We start from the raw sequence: 18,995 nt of genomic DNA on the forward strand, positions 1-18,995 counted from the left end.
TGCCCATTTTGAGACCCATTTTGAGATGAATTTCAGTATTGAAATTAAAATAATGCGTAAATGTACATGTAACTTTGACACAGAGCATATAAAATGGGTACTTTAGTCCAAATTCAATGTGGTCCTCCCTAGGCCCGAACTCAAGGACGTGCCCCCCGTCTTATGACCCCCACACCACAGTGCGTACATATTGGAACGTATATAGTCTGGCACTACTTCATAGAACAGGATACAATTCATATAGACTGGTTTCAACAACCATCTGTCTGTGGTTGAAGGTCCGGGATTATTTAGAGTGTGTGTGTGTGTGTGTGTGTGTGTGTGTGTGTGTGTGTGTGTGTGTGTGTGTGTGTGTGTGTGTGTGTGTGCGTGCGTGTATGCGTGAGTGTGAGCAGTGTGTGTCATTAGCGGCCCATATAAGCGGCAGCGCATTAGGACGGCTGCAGGGAGACAGCGGGAGCACCTTCTCTAGGCTGTCCCGCCAATCTGCCTGTCTCTGAGGTGTGAACAGCCCATTTGCAACCAATCAGCAGCCACAGCTGCTTCGCTCAGATGTATCGTTGACATGACAACCGCACAGGGCACAGAGAGACGACTCATCACGTCACACGGCCAAGGTATTTTTGCCCCGACTATAACGGGCGTTCATGATCCATTGTTACCAAGGGGAGTAGAAGTCCTTTATTACGCAGCGCAGCGCCGCAAACAAAGAGGCCGTAACAAGAAGAAGAAGCCAATTATTTTGGGGACATGGCCAGTGCACTCTCTGTTAAACCTCGGGGAGTGGGCGGAGGTCTTGGTCTAATCCGCTGCATGGAATCGTGACATGTGTCACCAACATGAATAAGGAATATAAGGAGCAGAAGGAGGGAAGGGAAACGGGTAAGAATAAACGCTCCCTCACAAACAACCCTGAACATCTGTCACACGGCGAGCAAGGCTATGAGCTCCGGCGTCATGGCAACAGGATGCTTTGAAATAAGATGTTCCCGTTACTTCATTACAGAGAAAGAGGGCTTCAGGACTTATGTGGAAGTGAAGTACCGATCCCACATCACCAAGAGAGCCCACTGAGATGAAGGACGGACTAATGGGCCAGATTCCTCCTCTTAGATGGGCCTTAGTGGTGCCGGAGCAAGGCTTTCTGTTGCTCCAAGCCAGGAAGGTGTTAGAGTAGCTAGCGTAAGCTGGTCCTGCAGCGGCCACATCCTGACCCACGATAGTGGGGTGTAATTTGGTGTTTGGCTAACAGTACCAAGGTTCCTAGGCTGGATCCTTAATGTTTTCAGTCTTCCTCCAGCCCGGGTCTTGATAAAATGCATAAATCCATCAATGCAAGTTTCTTGTGCCAGAAGCGTGTCATTAATATTAAGTCATATTTTGGCCAAATTTTGATATCCTAACTAACTCTACTCCCCTAACGCTGCTGATTCCCTGTGCCATCCTGATCTCGCGAGCTCCATTGTATTTACTCGCAGATCAGTCTGGTAACCTGCGATGGAGAAAATTTGGAGCCGTTCGCTAAACGACCGGCCAATCAGCGTCGGTTTTGAGGCGGTTTTAGGTGTGACGCAACGAGAAGCGACTGTTCAGTCTAACAACATGGCATAGGTGGTGATGGACAGATGGTTTATCCAATCAGCTAACCAGTATGTTTGCCCCTTCCCAAAAGTTCTCCAACGGAAGGTTCCCAGATGGATATGCTGAGCAAACGCGAATCAATCCATCAGACGAAGTCAGGTTAATGCTACTCCCCTAACGCTGCTGATTCCCTGTTCCTCATTGGATATATCCTAACCCAATCAGAGTGATTTTTACATTCCATAAACACTATCTGCTAAAGTCATCTATTTGACTCAAAACAAGATGAACCTTAAAATATGACATAGCATAATTGCCTATGAGGCTAACGATACGGTAGATTAACACGAAAATGCAAATCTGAGTTAGTTGGAAGCGCAGTGGTCTTTTTCGGATCGATCAAAGACTCCCCAGGGGGGCGGTCATGTGCAGCGTAAATCGACAACGGCAAAGGGCAGGCCAAAGGAAAAAGATTTAAAGGTCAGACGATCGGCCTGAGTTCATATTTGCCGATAGGTCAGTCCCAGGGCGGACTGTGTATTTAAAAGCTGCTGTTCACTTAATACAACTCTACAAGGCTACCCAGTTGGAGTCCAGAATAGACCCTCAGGTCCTGTTCCGCTCTCAAGCCGCAGTGAGAGTCCAATGTAAAGGGCTGTAAAGTGAGGGCAGCCTTTCACACCAGCGAGCTCTCACACTTTGCGTTGACATGCATCTCGTATCGAGAGCAGTGCGTATGATTCCCCTGCCTGGCATTTGAACCATTTAATTGCTTAGTGGAGTTTTCTGCATGCACTTCACCCTCTTAACCCGTCCATCACATAGATGTACTCGCTCTTGATAAGTACTGTACTGCCATCCACAGTCTACAACATTACCAAGATGACTGTACTTAATGACTAAAATACCCTGTGTCAGCTTCTTGAAGGGTTGAATGGGACAGGATTTGGTCAAATGGATGGCAGAATTCAATAGAGAAACTGTGAACAGGGAGAAAATGGATCATGAATGGATATGAAGAACATCAAGCATGGGTTTTTATGTTCACACATTCCTATAGGACCTTCACAAGAAAGATGTAACAACCACTGTATACAGAAACACAGTACTGAGGTTGGAAATACATACTGGATCCATGAACGCATTGTTCAGCCTCAAAAGGCTCTGACGTTAAATGTAGAAAATGAACACTGGTGGCCGGTTGAAGGGCGGAGGGGTTTGAGTTAGGGGTTTGAGTAAGAGGCCCGGCTACGGAGCTGGGCAGGCCCCCTTCCAGACAAGGAGACATTCACTGGACTCTGACCATCAACCCTGGGCTGTTCCTCATGTCTTGTGTTGGTCGGGGTTATGAGTCAGAGGCGGTTCTTTGATGTGTCTCAGGGGCGAGATGACGTGGCTGAGGCTGCGCCCTGAATCGTTTGTGATGGAATGTTAAAGTCAAACGGCCAGCGATTCGGATCAGTTCTTTACAGACATAGACAAAAGGCTTGTTCCGCAGCGCTACAAAGACACCTCTCTGCCTTTCATTTAGACCGGTCCTCATCTCAAAGCCCTTGTACCTCCCACTCCTCCATTATATAAATGAAAAAAAAAAACTCAACTACAATACAGACGCCGTTCTCCACTCCATATCCCATATCCCAAATACATAATTAAAAGCAAAGCCAAAAGATGCAATTTCAAACATCAATTCTGCTCTTTGTCGCCAATCTAAGCTAAATCTATCCTTTTACCAAGCAGGATTGACAGCTAAAGATTTGAAAGATGTTTGTTTTCAGGTTTGTTTATTAACAGTGTGGACAGGCAGAAGGTATTCGTAGTCAGACCAAAGGGCATGACTGAGATACAGTGCAGCGTCTCTGTGTCAGAGCGGTTGTGATCCTGTTAACCCCAGCAGGGAGCGATGACTGATTTGGAGCCTGAAGACGTCTCTGTCACAGTCATAGATCATGATGGTGACACTCGCCCCAGAGCCAGTATGAATAACACCATGACTCGCTGCGAGGGGATATTGTTCATAGGGCTTGGAAGTGGGGAGGCTGATCCAGGCGCTGGAAGACAAAGCGCCTCATTAGAAGACTCCATTCAGGTGAAGGAGTCGTAATTGAGGGCGAAACTAAAGACGTGCTTAACATTTCCCGAATGGCATCCAGGATCACACCAGTATAATGCTCAAAGCACGCGTTTCCTGCTCCACTTCTTCCGGTTGCAGAGATCCATCTACTGCTGCTGCTCACCAGACCACCAGACATACTGACCGACACGACCACGCCAAGGGGAATGCCGCCACACACACACACACACATTTCCTGACCCACTCCCACGCACAAGCAAGATGTGTACGTCCATTCATTTACAGGGCTGGGTCGGCAGCAGAACCTCAGAAAGTATTCCTGTAGCTCCCATTCTGCATTGTTTCTGAAGATTCCTTCCTAGGTCATTTAGGGATGTCCTTTGACTTCACTATAGCAAAGTATGACCAGTAATAGGATTTCAACATGGAGGAAAACGACACATAAAAGTGGTTAAATGTGAAATTATTGTTTGAATTGAATTTGAATGGGCATAAATTAATTGTTTGTTTACACAATAACATAACGCACAGCTGCGTGCTTAATACAATGCATAATTAAGATATGCAATGGGCACATTGTTGCGTGTAAATTTGTTCCAATAAATGCCTTTTACCTCTTTGAGTTATGAAGCATACGACTATATACTCTACACATCTGTCAACTACAATGTATTGCAAAAGTATGTCATTTATTTTGGACAGGCAATCTTATTGACATTGGTTGATAAACCACTTATCCATGTTACAATGAACTAATTACTGTTTCGGTAGTTTCACCACTACCACAAACATCATTAATGAATGACCCTAATAAGTTGTGTTGCCAACTGTAATTACTTGTGATGATGTCTTTGTGGTTAACTGCAGCCATCGATGCAGTAAAAGTAGCTTGGCCTCATTGCTATTGGATGATTTCATGGCAAAGTGTTAGTGAAGCGAGCAGGCGGCAGGTGGTTCATCCAAGCGGATGGACACTGTGACAGCATTGTGTGGTTAATGTATGCCATTGGTTCTTAATTGCCACTCATTGTAATATGCATAAGGAAAATAGTAGAGAGACCAGCTGCCTGCTGTGGTTTTTAAGCTGGGATGAGTGGGTGTGTATCGTTCCAGACGGATATCATTCCAGAACAGTAATTTAGCAATTAGAAGGGAGAAATGACATATCCAGATCACCGTCGCCGAGTACATTTTAATTGCCTTTGTCAAGGTCGACTTTTAATATTGTGTAGCTTTACAGCGGTTGCATGATTGGATCGACGGTAGAACGCTTCCCTCTAAAGCCCACGTCGTTGAAAACATGAGGGCCAGATCCATTCTGACCCGCGGCACACTACAGCTTCAAGGGTGACAAGCAGACTACTCAGAAATTAGTTAGTTGCTTATTAGGCAATGAAAAAGGAAAACGTGTTCCCAAATCACTTTGTTGTGTGTTTCAGCCGAAGAGCTGTGTAAAGGGAACAGGCTTTGTTTAATATTGACTAATTATATTGGTAACGGAGGATTTGGGGAAGTCAGTTATGATTGTTTAACCTCCCAAACCGGTAATGTCTCGTCGATTTCCGCTTCGTTCTCGTTGACCCTGGTATAGACACATTGCTCATAACATTCATACTGCTGCAAATGCAAGGGTCAGTGGACCAATCACCATCACCACTTTGTTACCTCATTCGGCCGTAGACAGTGACTCAACAGACATTTATTAACATGAAAGATTTCAACTTCCAGAAAAGTCTATTGAGTACACGAGCCACTGACTGCTAGGTACTGAAGAATGTTCCCTCCATTCTTGTCCCACTATTCCGCTGAATATTTAACGGAGCATGGCGGATTCACAGAAATTACATTTATTCTGCAGAAGCCAATTAGCATTTCCCAAAATACATCCAGTCATCCCGGGCGCTGTCTTGGAACGATTGTCATGCTAAATCATATAGATTTAGGAATTTTATAGAGATTGATACTATTTAACGCCCTTGAAGCTCCAACATGATTTGCATGGGTTATTCCAGTCTACTTCACCATGAAGCCAATTTAAAGGTTGCACGGTTCACGTGGATTTTCACATAGGAGAAAATAGGCTTTCAAGGGGTCAGTGTTTGCGTGTCTCTCACAGGAAAATAGAAAAGCTTTCAGAGCGCTCACTCTCACTCTCTCACACACACACACACACACACACACACACACACACACACACACACACACACACACACACACACACACACACACACACACACACACACACACACACACACACACACACACACACACACACACACACAGCGGTGTTCTCGGTACTCTGGTCGAGCTGGTACTTTATGTATCATCTATATCATCCTTCCCATTAGGACACCATTAGGAACAGAGAGGGCTCCCATCATAAAGCCCCAGTGGCAATGGGTTAGCATCAGACTGTAATCCTCCACCCATCACGCCTCTTAACGTTTCAAGAAGCCCGCTTTCGTTTTTACATCAAGATCTTTGTGTTATTTTATTACCGAACGTTGAGGGTCTCATTGATCGATAAAATGAGCGCAATGGCCGTTAGCTAGACGGGGTCGAGCTGTTCTATTAAGAGGCGTGCATCGCAGTATGGGACCTATATGATGACAAAGCATGAAGGGGCATTTTACTTTTCATTTGCTGGTTCACAAACATTGGCCTAGAGACTTTCTCATTTAAATGAGATTTTCTTTCTTAAGGTACATTAGGTTATATCCTGGCCATAATACCTTTCAGAACATTACCGCGTGGAAATCGAGCGATGCCCCTTAAACCGCTGTACCTCAACACACAGAAAGTGCAGGTGGCCAAACAATAGAAGCGACGCACAGGTTCTTTGTTATGCTTTACGATGCGTTCGATATTGGCAGAGCGTAAACATACCCTTGCACCACCGGTGTGCTCCTATCTATCTATCTACTGGTCTGTCTGTGGCGTTCCCCTGTGACTCGTGTGTGCAACACTTCCATGTATAAAGTGTATCAATCAATGGGCCTGCAGTGTGGCCCACTGGGTGCGAGACCACTCTGGTGCTCACTGCAATGCCGGGACGGTGACGCACAGTCCGGATTCCACCGGTTTTTAGATTAAATTCAAACCTGGCTAAGCCGCGTGCAGAACATTTGGGTTCGGTGGTCGAGAGGACCCGACTGAAGAGAGCAGCGGCGCCTTCCAGGTGTTATCGCTTGATATTTGACAACTGCTCCAGTGAGCAGGCAGCTTGAGACCACCTGGTTATTCAGAGACTGAACAGAGGGAGGGGAGGAGAAGCAGAGAGAGGAGCAGAGCAGGGGGTTGGATGGGGCTGTGCTAATGACCACTCTGATGTCTCCCTCATGGCAACAGATGCCAAGCAGACGACTGCCGTTTCTGACAAACAATGTCCCCCCACCCCTGAAATGGAAGTCTTCTTTCCCCCTGGCTGCCCCCGAGGCTCGGTACATTTGTGGTAATAGATTTGTGGCACCGGGCCCTCCCTCGCGCTGCAGCCACATGCAATTACATTTCTGATTCAAGAGACGGCAGTGGGGTCGGCTGCCCTGCCCGGCTTCATTACCAGAGCGAGCCCTACTATCCATATCAGCGCGCACGCCAGGTATAAATAGGTGTGAAGCACGGCCTCCACTAGCTATGTAATATTAATCCATTGTTTATTGGTTCCCACAGGCCATGGCTTGTGTTTGTGAGCCTGGTGGTCCTCTGGTCCTTGCTCTGAATCTCCTTATCGTGGCATCATATTTCACTGTAACTTCAGCACATACCCACCACAGATGGACACACACACACACACACACACACACACACATACCGTACACACGCACACAAATAACAACTCCCACCTGCTGTACAAAACACTGACTGGCAGGAATTCATATTCAAGGCAAGAGCTGGTATTAAGTGCAAATTGTCATGCAAGTATCCTCCTGCATGGCCGCCTGGGGGTTTAGCACCGGAGACGAAAGGGATCCTCACGACCTGCTCAGAAGCGTTCGCGCGTGCGTGCGTGTGAGCGTGCGTGCGTATGTGTGCAAGGACACGTGTACAGGCTTGTACGGGTTCACGAGGTCAGCTCCGTGCAGCGGCACGGCCCCCACTCCTGACTGCTGCTTCCCCTCCGGGGCACAAACAGACTCGGAGAAAACAACGCATTATTAATGTGGCCGCATCGCTGCGCCTGTGTGCGTCGATGCGGGCGGGCTCCTTATTGAACTGGCAGGCCGACGGCGAACGCAGCGATGCCCACAGAGAAATGTTATTAACACGGTTTCTTTGTAGCTGCCGAAACGGGGCGAGATGAAACCTTTGATATTCCGTCCGGTCATTCCGAAGCAGAGTGCGACCGACCACGTGGTTCTCTGCTCGGGCGTGTTTGCGTGTTTGTGTGTCTGCCAGTTTGTTTGTGACGTCGCCCGCACCTGGGTCCTGGCTGCAGCCAGCTCTCCACAGAAAGGTGCGGGGGCCGCTTTGATGGGATTGAGCCGGCTTTCATCTTATGCCAGAGGGGAGAGGAGCACGGCTGAGCTACTCGCACTATGGGGAGAAAACGTCGCAAAACACAAGTAAACACACTCACGATTAGGTGTGATTATACCAATTGGCCAATCTTTTCAAATGATCCGCGCGTAAGAGGATAATTTCTCTGAATTGGGGGAAAACGAAGAAAAAACAACAACGCATAATAGTGAAATTAGCATATTTAGTCAGACAAGAGGCAGAGATATTGAACTTTTATCAATCTTTACATTTTTCATATGGATTGAACCGGTCCCTGCTGTTGTGAAGAAGACAAACACACAAGAACAAAACAAAAGCAAATAACAACCAAACTGACAAATTAACAATAACTCCTAAACGCACAACAGTATTTACAGGGCTGTTTTCTTCCCCACCGTGCTCTGTTAACTCTTTGCACAGGCTGAACAAAACGCCCATTTTAATAAAAACATAACTCTTCACTGTCAAACCGCAGCTTTAGGACAAAGACCTGCCAAACCAACGCAAAGCCGAAGGTCACTAAATGTATTCCTATTGGGAGTCGTATCTCTGCAACCGGGCGATAATATGAGACGAAGACGGTAGGATCAAGCCGCTTCAATTTGACTGCGTATTGATCCTCAAACATGAGGAAGAGTGTATCTGTGTGATGAGTGCATGCTAATGTGTTGAACCCCGCTCACTCACACATGCATACGGGGGCTTAGCTGGAGTTCCAAGTGGGCTTTGGGCCTCCCGTGGGACCCCCTTGAGAACCACTGCCTATGGACAGTCGACAGGAAACAACCCCCCCCCCCCCCCCCTGCAAGCATTGGAGAATCAGACAACCCATTATAACTGTAGTGAAAGCTCAACAAAAACAGAACAAACGAATGAGCTCCCTTCCTTGTAGTTTGTGAACGGGTTGGTTTTTGTGAGCGTGAGAGTGGGGGGGAGGACAGAGATAGAACAGCGTGTTACAAGTGTTCTGTGACACCTGGGGAGAGATGTGGCGGTGGAGGACTGGTACGATACACACTGCTACACACTGGGAGCTGGATGTGTGAGGACGCTTCTCGAGGCTCGTGTACCAGAGAGGGGAGATAATAGGAATCTGTTGATCTGCAGGATCTTCAATTAATCTCTAATTACCTCCCTGTGATCAGATTGTGGGTGAAGTGTTGATGTTTACTCTTTCTCGGAGCGTAACACAAACACGAGCCTCTCCTTGACATCATGGAAACACATCGTCTGCATAGATGATCGTGTAGCCATCACAAACCACGCTGTCATAAGCTCAGACGCAAAAGAAAACAAAAAAACGAACACAAAAACATAAATAAGGGGAAAACCGGGATGGCGCCGTCTTCATTTTTTGTTTGTTTTTTTAGTCTCACTTCGATAAGAACAATTGCAATTTAAGCTACACGCTACACAATAAAGCGAATGGCGCTCGTGGCCGTCGATCAGAGGGGTTCCACAGCCTTGTGGATGCTGGCGCCCACGTGGCGCTGATTAGACTAATGTCCAGGGCCGAGACGGAGCCGTCCGTCCTGCTGCAGGCGACCGGGCGAGGGTGGACACGATGGCGCTGGTGCTTTTTTAAATTCTTGCAATGCGCAATTTGTCCCGTCGTTTGTCCCAAAGCGTGACGGAGCGCGGGCGGGGGGCCGGCGGGCCTACGGCTCGGCGTGGTTGGTCTTCTTGGAGGGCGGCGGGGGCATGAGCTGGGCGTCCGGGTCGGGGGGGTGCTTGCGCCCCTGCGCCGGTTGCTGCACCCCCTGGGTGCTGCGGTCCACCAGGTCCAGCAGGATCTCCTTGGTGACGGGGTGCTGGATGCTGTTACACACGGCTGGACGCACACACACACACACACACACACACATACACATGGATGGACATATACACACACACACACCCACGGACGGACGGACGGAGGGACACACACACACACACACAAGGACAAACAAAGGGTCACACACACACACACACACACACACACACACACACACACACACACACACACACACACACACACACACACACACACACACACACACACACACACACACACACACACACACACACACAGGGGAAAGAAAGTTAGTCTAGACTCTGCGATTGCTTCTTCCAGGGGTGTAAAACATTAGATAAGCAACGTTTGACAGATTCCTCGCTAGCCACTTGTTTGAAGATACTTAAAGCGACAGAGGAGCGATCAGTAGCAGAGTTCTGGCGGTAAACACGAAGAGGCAAACAAACGCTGAGAACACAACAGTTGGCCATGATTCTTCTACTGTCCAAACTAGAACCTTCCAGACATAATCCAAACAAAACAAGGTCCTCTGACGGGAAACCAATCAGACGCTACGTTACAGAATACAGCGAAGACACCGCTCGCAGCCTGGGCAGATAACCCGCTCCAACGGGACATTAAGACAATGATGAGGGGAGAATCAGGTCTCACCCATGGCTGTGTCGTAGGAGTTGGGGAAGCTCTTGTCTATTCTCTGCTTCATGAAAACCCAGGTGTTGTTGGTAAACGTGCACTCGATGATCTTGTTGTCGTACTGCTTCAGATCCTTGGTGGCCTGCACAGAGAGGGAGAGAGGGGGACAGATGGCTCCGTCATCCTCACATTTTATGGTACTTTGCTGCGTATGTGCCGTGATTAATCACTGGTACTGTGAGAATAGTGAATACTAAATTACTATCAATGTCTTTATACAATGATCCATAGAAACATGCCGATGTCCCAATACAGTATTACAATCGTGCCAAGCAAGAACGACTGCGTTCATTTATAATAATCCACTTATTCACTACTTCTATATATATATCTATATATATATATATCTATATATATCTATATATATCTATATATATCTATATATATCTATATATATCTATATATATCTATATATATATATATATATATATATATATATATATATGTGTATGTATAATCTATCAAGTCAAAGAAGTGTAAAATCACGTTGTGAACAATGCATTTTGCTGTTAATTCAACGAAGCAACAGCAAAACAAAAAAAGCTTATACCAGTGTGCGGTGATTATACACTTCTTTGACTTGATATACAATTGTTGACTGCACATCACCAGCACCTAAGAATCCAAAGGCTGTGCACAGGGACTTCATTAATTTTTTTTATATATATAATCGACTATGTCTGAAGACCTTGCATGGTCGAATGTGATTCATTAGGCCAGACCCATTGTGGACCGAACGTTAAATCATATATTGTAGATATTATTTTACATATGCGCCTCAATGTCCTTCAATCTTAGTTTGCTGCAGCTGTCTGTAGGCGAGGCCTAGGATCTCTGTTAAAGGACGAACCGCCTCCGCAAACAAATCAACCTTTCAATGTGGGACGAAAAAATGAAGCATCTGCATTCAATTTGACAGAAAGCACCAGGCTGCGTTTAGCCTGATATGCTATAGTGTGGCGTAGGCTTATATAATATACCGTCATTAATAGGGAATATCTATGGATCCAACAGTGGCCAGTATCTATGGAGACAGAGAGCTCCCTTTTTTCTGAATATGCACAGTATTCACATCCGGTCATGAAAAATGTATAAAGCATTAAAAATGTTATTACATAAAAATGATGTGTTTGAGCGCATAGAACAGAAGCGCAGCACCATAAAATGAGGCAGAAGTGCAAACAATGAAGAAGGGAGCACAGAGTATGACACCTGTTGTTATCATCATGATTTCATCATGGCTGTTTTCATCATTTCATTCATGACTCTTGAACATTTTTAATGGTTTCAAACTGCTGCCAAACACGATAAAATTGTGTCACCTTCTCTAGACTAACTCCATTGGGCTCTACTTAAAGAAAAAAAGTGATTGGATGATGCCACTGCCATTAAACAAAGGGTTTATCAAACAAACGATAAGGACATTTATTGAAAGCTTAAGATTACGCATAGAAGACTGAGTCAATCAATTAAGCAGCCCCCGTCCCCACAATGAAACGCCCCTGCTGTCAAGACGCACACCGTCTTCAGAACGCTGCTTCGACTATTAAAGACCACCCCCGGTTAACGCCTCCATCAGAGGTTTGAGGTCACCCCTAATCTAAACCAGACAATACACACTCCTGCACGCAAATCGCACCGCACAAACGCAGATCAATCATGACAGCTTTGCGTGGCCCGTGGGGGTCCCGACATGCTGACAGAATGCTGGTTACGGCTTACATATGTATTAATAACGCATGGGGGGGGGCGTGAGTCAACGCAGACCTTTAAGAAGCCGACGCCCGTTTCATTACCGTCCTCCTCTGTGTAGCTGAAAAGTAGGAGGCGGAAAGTGGGGTTTTAATTTGAGCTCATAAATATCCTATACAATCTATCCCGATGCGATGGGACATACAGGGACTCATATATATATATTTGATTTATGATGCAGCATAAGCTGCAAAGTGAAGGTCACCATCATGTAAATTGGACGGCTGATTGACAGCCCTGTTATGAATATATTTCCAATTTAAAATCAAATATTGTACGACAGTCATAATATGTTGATGGCCTGAAGCAAGGATTATCTTCCACTGATGGAATTGTGTTTTTCAACATAAGGGAATACTGCTTCATAACATTGTTCTGACAAAATCGGAGTCTGCGACATAAACTCAGATTCCTCGAAAAGAGGTTGACTATTGACGTCACTTTTCAGACGGAACCCATTGCAGCACGGTCCAACATTTTCCCCCAAAATGTGTGGTTGACGTTGCAGACCGTGATTCGTTCACTGTGCGTCTGCGTGAGGCTGTACTCTGCTATATTGACGCATCCCCACTTAAAGGCTAGAATAGCATCAAAAGCAATCCAACCATGATGCAATTATGAGATCTCATGATGCTATTGAATCCTTTTATAATGATTCTTTATCGGAAATTGAACCCTGGTGAGCTCAAGAGAGACACCCCCTTGGTAGACAGTGCCGGGCCAATCAATCCATGCATTAGAGAGTTTGGCGCCTGAAGGCTTTGCAGACGGAGAGAAGAGGCCGCCAGTGCTTTTGGCCAGGGAGAGATGCCCGGGCCAATGGGGGGAGCGGGGGGGGGGGGGACCCACAGACGCCAGCGAGATTGGGGGGAGAGCACTGGCACAAAGGCGATCCGTGAGGAGGCGTGTCGGATCCTGGAGTGCAGGGTGCATCTGGGTACTTAGTGGGGGGCCTGGTTCCTCGAGGAAGTGTTTGAGGGAGAGTGGAAGTGAGCAGACTGGGGGGAGGTGACGGGTTCCTTTCAGCACCAGGAGATGACGACCGGGAGGAGCTACGTGTACTACGACGTCACAGAAACTCCCTGCGAGCGCATTCACCATTATTTACTAAATCATGCATTACTAACAAATAGGGGTTGGTTTGAGTGAGGTTGAGCTGTTCAGACAATTGAACAAGAACCCTGAGGCGAGTTTGGGCGGTGTAAAGACAGGTAGCCATGAAGAGCTTCGGAAATAGCACATGACACAACAGGCTGCCCTGCTGCTGAGCAGCACTGGTGGCAGCAGGCATGGCTAGGAACCCCTTCCTGCCTCACAAAGGTTGTGCCACAGCACCTTGGTGTTTATCCGCCCTGATCCGCCTGATTAGGCAGCAGGCGAGGGCCTTGTACAGCCGGAGTCTCTGGGTGCGTTTTGGCAAAGACCCTCCGTGAGTCCTTTCAGTCAAGAAGTGTGTTGCTAGTGCAGACCCCCAGAGCTGTAAATCGTTCATTTTCAAGTTTGTTGGTATCTATCTATCCATCTGCTATATACATTCAATAAGAAATCTGTTACACCGGAGGTTTTTACTTCCTTGAGAACATTGAAAACACAAACTTTTTAATATTCCTAAAAATACATATTTTCCCACTTTAAACTATTATTTTACATCCTCTCTTTCGATATTGAACAATAACAAAGTCTGATATCAACCAGGGCCAGGTACTGTGAAATAATATTTGGGGTACAGAGCACACAATTGCATTTTCATTCACCAGAGGTGCGCTGTAATGAAATTCACTGTCGGAGAAAATGAGAAACAAATGAACAAAACAACATATTCAAACACGCAACTGAAACCACAAAAACTAACCCGGGCAAGCTCCAGCACCGCTGACGTGCTTCGTTCAAAATGAAAGCGTTGCGCTTGAATACTAAACAATGTGGGGGAGAGCGACATAGAGATCAACAGAGAAGGTAGATCCCCATGAGCATTAGCTCCACATTGTGCCCGGCCCCCCCTCAACCTCATCAATGGGCCTCAATATACTTATTCTAAGATTGATGGCAACTTGACGCTGAGGCGTAAACAAATCAGATTGTAATATCCTCCGTACTTTGCTTCACAAGGGAGCGCGGAACCGTGGTTTAATTTCAGACGTAATCAGAAGCGGGCCGAGAGGTCTGGGGAGAATTCTCTGCATGGGTCCATTTTAATCAGGAGGAACTATATGATGGAATATAGACCGGGGTGATGAGAGGCGAGATTACAGGAAATGCAGCAGCCGGCGGGGGCAGAACTAGAAGTTGTCTCAGTAGCGCACCGGTTCTGTCGATCTCCGGTGAGGAAACGGTGAAACAAAAAAAAAAACCTTCAACCTTTCTCCAACCGAGAACCAAATTATTTCAGGTTTTTGATTCCCTTTGGGGCCGGGCTGCACACATCAGAGCACAGAGAGGTTATACCTTCAAACAGAACACGCTTCACCAAGAGTCATCCGAGTGCTCTCACACTCAACAAATCGAGTTGTGTTGGGGTTTGGCTCCGCTCGAACAATTCCCTTTTAAGCCAATTAACACAATTTTGGCTAATGCATTTGCAGCGCTACAAATTTAGCACTCTGACGCCGCAGCTAAATTATCTGTTGCGAGCGCTGGATTTGGAACCAGGAACCAACCACTTGGTTTTGGGTGACTGGCACGCGGGAGCGCGGACGCAGCCAAAGAGTTGGATGTCTCTCTGCGAGCCCTCATGCTATCATTATGTGACGTCAAGCGTCCCTGGAGGGCCAGCGTAATGCTCATCATTATCCCACGCGCGTGGATACCACTCCTCCCATCTGCTGTGACCTGGAGTCTGAGGCCAGAACCAACAACGGGCATCTGTTGAAGAATATCGGTGATTCACGGTACACAAGGACGCCCATTTTATCCTAACCTTGCCAAACTCTCTGTGGTTCTTAAGGTTATGCGGGATGACAGCCGAGGGTTTTCCGATGGAAAGCACCTTGAATACGGTGTTTGTGTCTTAAGACTTAGAGAAGGGACATGAGTCACATGACCTTCGCACAAAAATGAAAGCTTTGCAAAAAATTAACAACATTGAGGTGAAAAAGGAATGAAAATCCCGTCATACATCCAATACCTTATGTAAACTTATGAATCTTCTTCTTCTTCATGTTCTGCAGACCACACTACCATCTTGGATCAAGTTTCCTTCAACACTCTTCCAAAGTATGACCGAACAACCATGTAGCCGATTTGGGCCAGTACACAACCGTCAATTTTAAGCAAAGAGACTGTATAGTATTGACTAATATACACATCAAATGAGTATGATGTGTCTTCAGAGATAAAGAAAAACTTGCTAAATCGAAGTACTGGCAGCAAAGGCATAACCAGTGTTCTCTCCTTTGAAATATCCATCCTGGGTCGGAACGTATGTTTTTGTTTTGGCCCGTGTGTTTTGTTTCACTCTTCTCCGAGTAAACCGGGTTGCCAGAGATTAAACAGATTGGCCCACAAACACAGCGGGCCGCAGCCATGGAGGCAAGCAAACAAGCTGGAAGAACTGAGACTGTACTCGACTTTACCCAACCTACAAAGACTCGTCCTCTTTGGAAACAGAACAACATACCGAGCCTTGCTAAAACCCCGGTACATCTCGTGGTGTGGTGTTTGAAAATAGAGAAGGCTAAGAGCCCAGCCCAGAAGGGTTTCCAGATGGATGCCAGGTGAGCTGGTTTATCATTTGGAAACATAAATAAATCGCAAACCTATACCGTAGCTGATGACCCTACAGTGTACGACTCAACATTTGTCATGGTCAAAATAGAATAATTGCAATGTCTCATAATATGTGTACAATAGTGTTTTTAAGGCTGCTTCCTTGGCCAGGTAACATTTTTTACTGAAAAAATATGCCAGGTAAAATAATGGTGAACCTCATTAACGACAAAACCGAACCACATTTGAATGTTGCGCGAGCTAGCTTGGATAATCTCCTAAGCTTCGTGAGACCTTCCTGGTCTTACCATCAGTGCTCGGAGGAGAGAGTTTCTAATTGAAACAAACAATGGCGGCGGCCCAAGGAGTGTTGCCATCTAGAGGTTGCAGATGCGGCCAAATCTCCTAATTGTCCCAAGTAGAAACCCTTTTGCTGTATTAATCATGAAAATATTCGGATGCATTAGGGTGGAGGCAGGCAACTGCAGGCCTGGGTGTTTTTCGGCGTTAGGCAGCTGATTTGGCAGCACATCCTCATTAATTGTCGCTCACCTTCATCTGGGCGAATGGCCTTTCATAGCTGCCGACGAACAGCAAGCCCACCGTCTGGGGGAGCAGCCTGAGTAGGGGGAAAAAGACACAGGTTAACACCAGCGGAAGCCCTCACCGCCACAGGTGCAGCCTTCACATTTTCCAAGACCGATTCCTTGGCAGAGCCTATTAGCATGCTGCCATCCTCAATGATTCACAGGTGACAAAACAATCAAATTCACTTTTTACATCCACCAGCTGCCAACCTAGGGGATCTCGACATGAACATTGTGTGCTTCTTCGACATGGTTGAGGAGGCACAGGCGGTGGAGAGAGTACGACTGCAGCTAGTTAGTTTAAACCGCTAGTTACCACAGCACATGGTTTCATCATCAACGGATGCTGCCAGGATAATTGCTCGACAGACGGTCGGCCACGTCTCCGAACAGTTTATCCACGGTGCCAGGGGACAGAATCAGGTGTGTGTTCGGTGTGTGTGCGTGTGCGTGCGTGTGCGTGAGCTTGGGTGCAAATGGAGAAGCATGCGTGTGTTTCCAAGCAACACTTTCTATGAAACACTGGGGAGCACGGCCCACAGATGGCCCCAATCACACATACTGCTCCCCCTTCCCTCCCCTCTCCCAAGCTGAAACACCCACTGCAAATGCTGCACAGTCTTTCTGGATGCTCGCTCTGACATTAGGCATAGCATTTCCTTTTTGTTCCATTACACCCCGGTCCAGGGGTTTGGTGTGTGCGCGTGTGCGCGTGTGTGTGTGTCGCGGGGTGGGGGAGCATTGACACTGAGATGAATTGGCAGCTTAACGACAGCGGAGGCTTTCCTGACACGTTCGAGTTAAGTCAGAGGAGCCCTCATCCAGAGTCTGACGGGGTTAAAATAAGAAGGCCCTACCCCCCAATGGTCACAGATGCACGCAGGGGGCCAGCGGTTAAAGTGAGGCGGGAGGGAGGAAGCGGCCCACCATTAGCAGGGCCAACCACCCGTGCACCGATGGACGCCCCAGGGGTGCAGGGCAGTGTTCACATGGACGCGTCCGACACCCACCGCTGCCTCCACACTGGGGTTTCCCTTCCCTCGGACGGAGGAAGGAAGTGTGTGGGGGGGGTGGGTGCAGGCTAAGTGTGTAAATAGCCCCTTTTACACACTTTTACCCAGTCTGTTCAAGCCGGGCATGGTGTGGCGTTATTCGACCTCGCCTTCGGTATAAAACGTACTAACATGGAGTGAGGGGTCGATATGGTTTCTTCTTAAGACGACAGATAGATCTAATAGAGCGGTATCGTACCATTTTAGCGTTATCGACATGTTGCATGCGATGCACAGCAACATTGCCTGGGCTTGAAGAGTGGTACTGACGTGCACGTCTAGTGAACGCACCTCGACGACGCGCCTGTCAAACCACAAGACGCTGACACCGCTGTGTGACACGCCCGCCTCGGATCACGGAGCGGGGCATGCCGTGTAAAGGCACACTTTGATTGGTTCTGTGCAAAAAGAAGACAACGCCCAAAAGCCTCTCAATTAAAATCCGCCGCGGCCTAAACAGAAGGAAAGCCGGTTGAAGCCAGTATCCGAAAATAACAAGCGGGGTGACGGTGAGATACGACCTGGGAGGTGGGAGGGGGTGGGAGGGGGGGTGGGGGTGTGTGTGTGATGAAGCAGACATCGATCTTTGTGAGTGACTGTCTGTTGTGGGGGAAACAACCGGGGAAGAGCGGCATTTTTTTTTTAACAGCGCGAGTTGTTACATTTGACCAAGCAGAGCTGGGTAAACAAGTTCAAAGGGTGGCCCATTATAAACTAATTCAAATAAAACTCTGCCTCTGTTTAAAAGGGCAAAACGAGGGTGTAGGGTCACCAGTGGGGAAGGGGGGGGGGGGGGGGGGGGGGGTTTGATGTGACAACTGGGCCAGGGAGGCTTACGCGCTCAAACGGAGCCGATGGACTACACGGCCCCTCATACCTACCAGGGGGAACCGGCCTCCCGTCACAGCGGAAGGCGGGGGGCCGATGCCTTTCAACCCCTCGGCCACGCTGGCTCTGGGCTACAACCTGACGCTAAGCTGAGGTCTAAATAAATTGAAGGAGAGAAAAAAAAAAAAAGGCCGGTAGATATAAAAGCGTGGGTTTCCTCCCCCCATCGCATAACGGAATGTTCGCTTCAGAAACAATTCTATTTGCTCGCGCCGAAACGCCCCGTCGCCACGGGCTGCCGCCGTAATGGCTTGAAAATCGTTTTTTTTGTCCCTTTTCCAGGCAAAATCAATAGCGTGTGGAGACGCCGGTGCTGGCAGGTGCTGCATTTCAATGACAATGTCAGGGAGGACAGGCGGTCGGCATTGATC

The 18,995-nt window shown here is 47.4% G+C and overlaps 1 protein-coding gene across 1 annotated transcript in view; it reads right to left on the bottom strand.

Annotated features, from left to right (window-relative positions):
• Positions 1 to 8,022: 8,022 nt before the first annotated feature.
• Positions 8,023 to 18,995, bottom strand: part of rngtt (RNA guanylyltransferase and 5'-phosphatase) — a 67,631-nt gene continuing 56,658 nt past the window's right edge. Inside the window, exons 14-16 of the mRNA XM_056581496.1 lie at positions 16,650 to 16,716; positions 10,599 to 10,722; positions 8,023 to 9,983 (exon numbers count right to left, since the gene is read on the bottom strand). Coding sequence (XP_056437471.1) covers positions 9,811 to 9,983; positions 10,599 to 10,722; positions 16,650 to 16,716 — 364 coding nt within the window. The 3' untranslated portion in view covers positions 8,023 to 9,810. The remainder of the gene's footprint in view (positions 9,984 to 10,598; positions 10,723 to 16,649; positions 16,717 to 18,995) is intronic.

Source organism: Gadus chalcogrammus, chromosome 21 (genome assembly GCF_026213295.1).
Source record: "Gadus chalcogrammus isolate NIFS_2021 chromosome 21, NIFS_Gcha_1.0, whole genome shotgun sequence".
NCBI classification, from domain to species: domain Eukaryota; kingdom Metazoa; phylum Chordata; class Actinopteri; order Gadiformes; family Gadidae; genus Gadus; species Gadus chalcogrammus.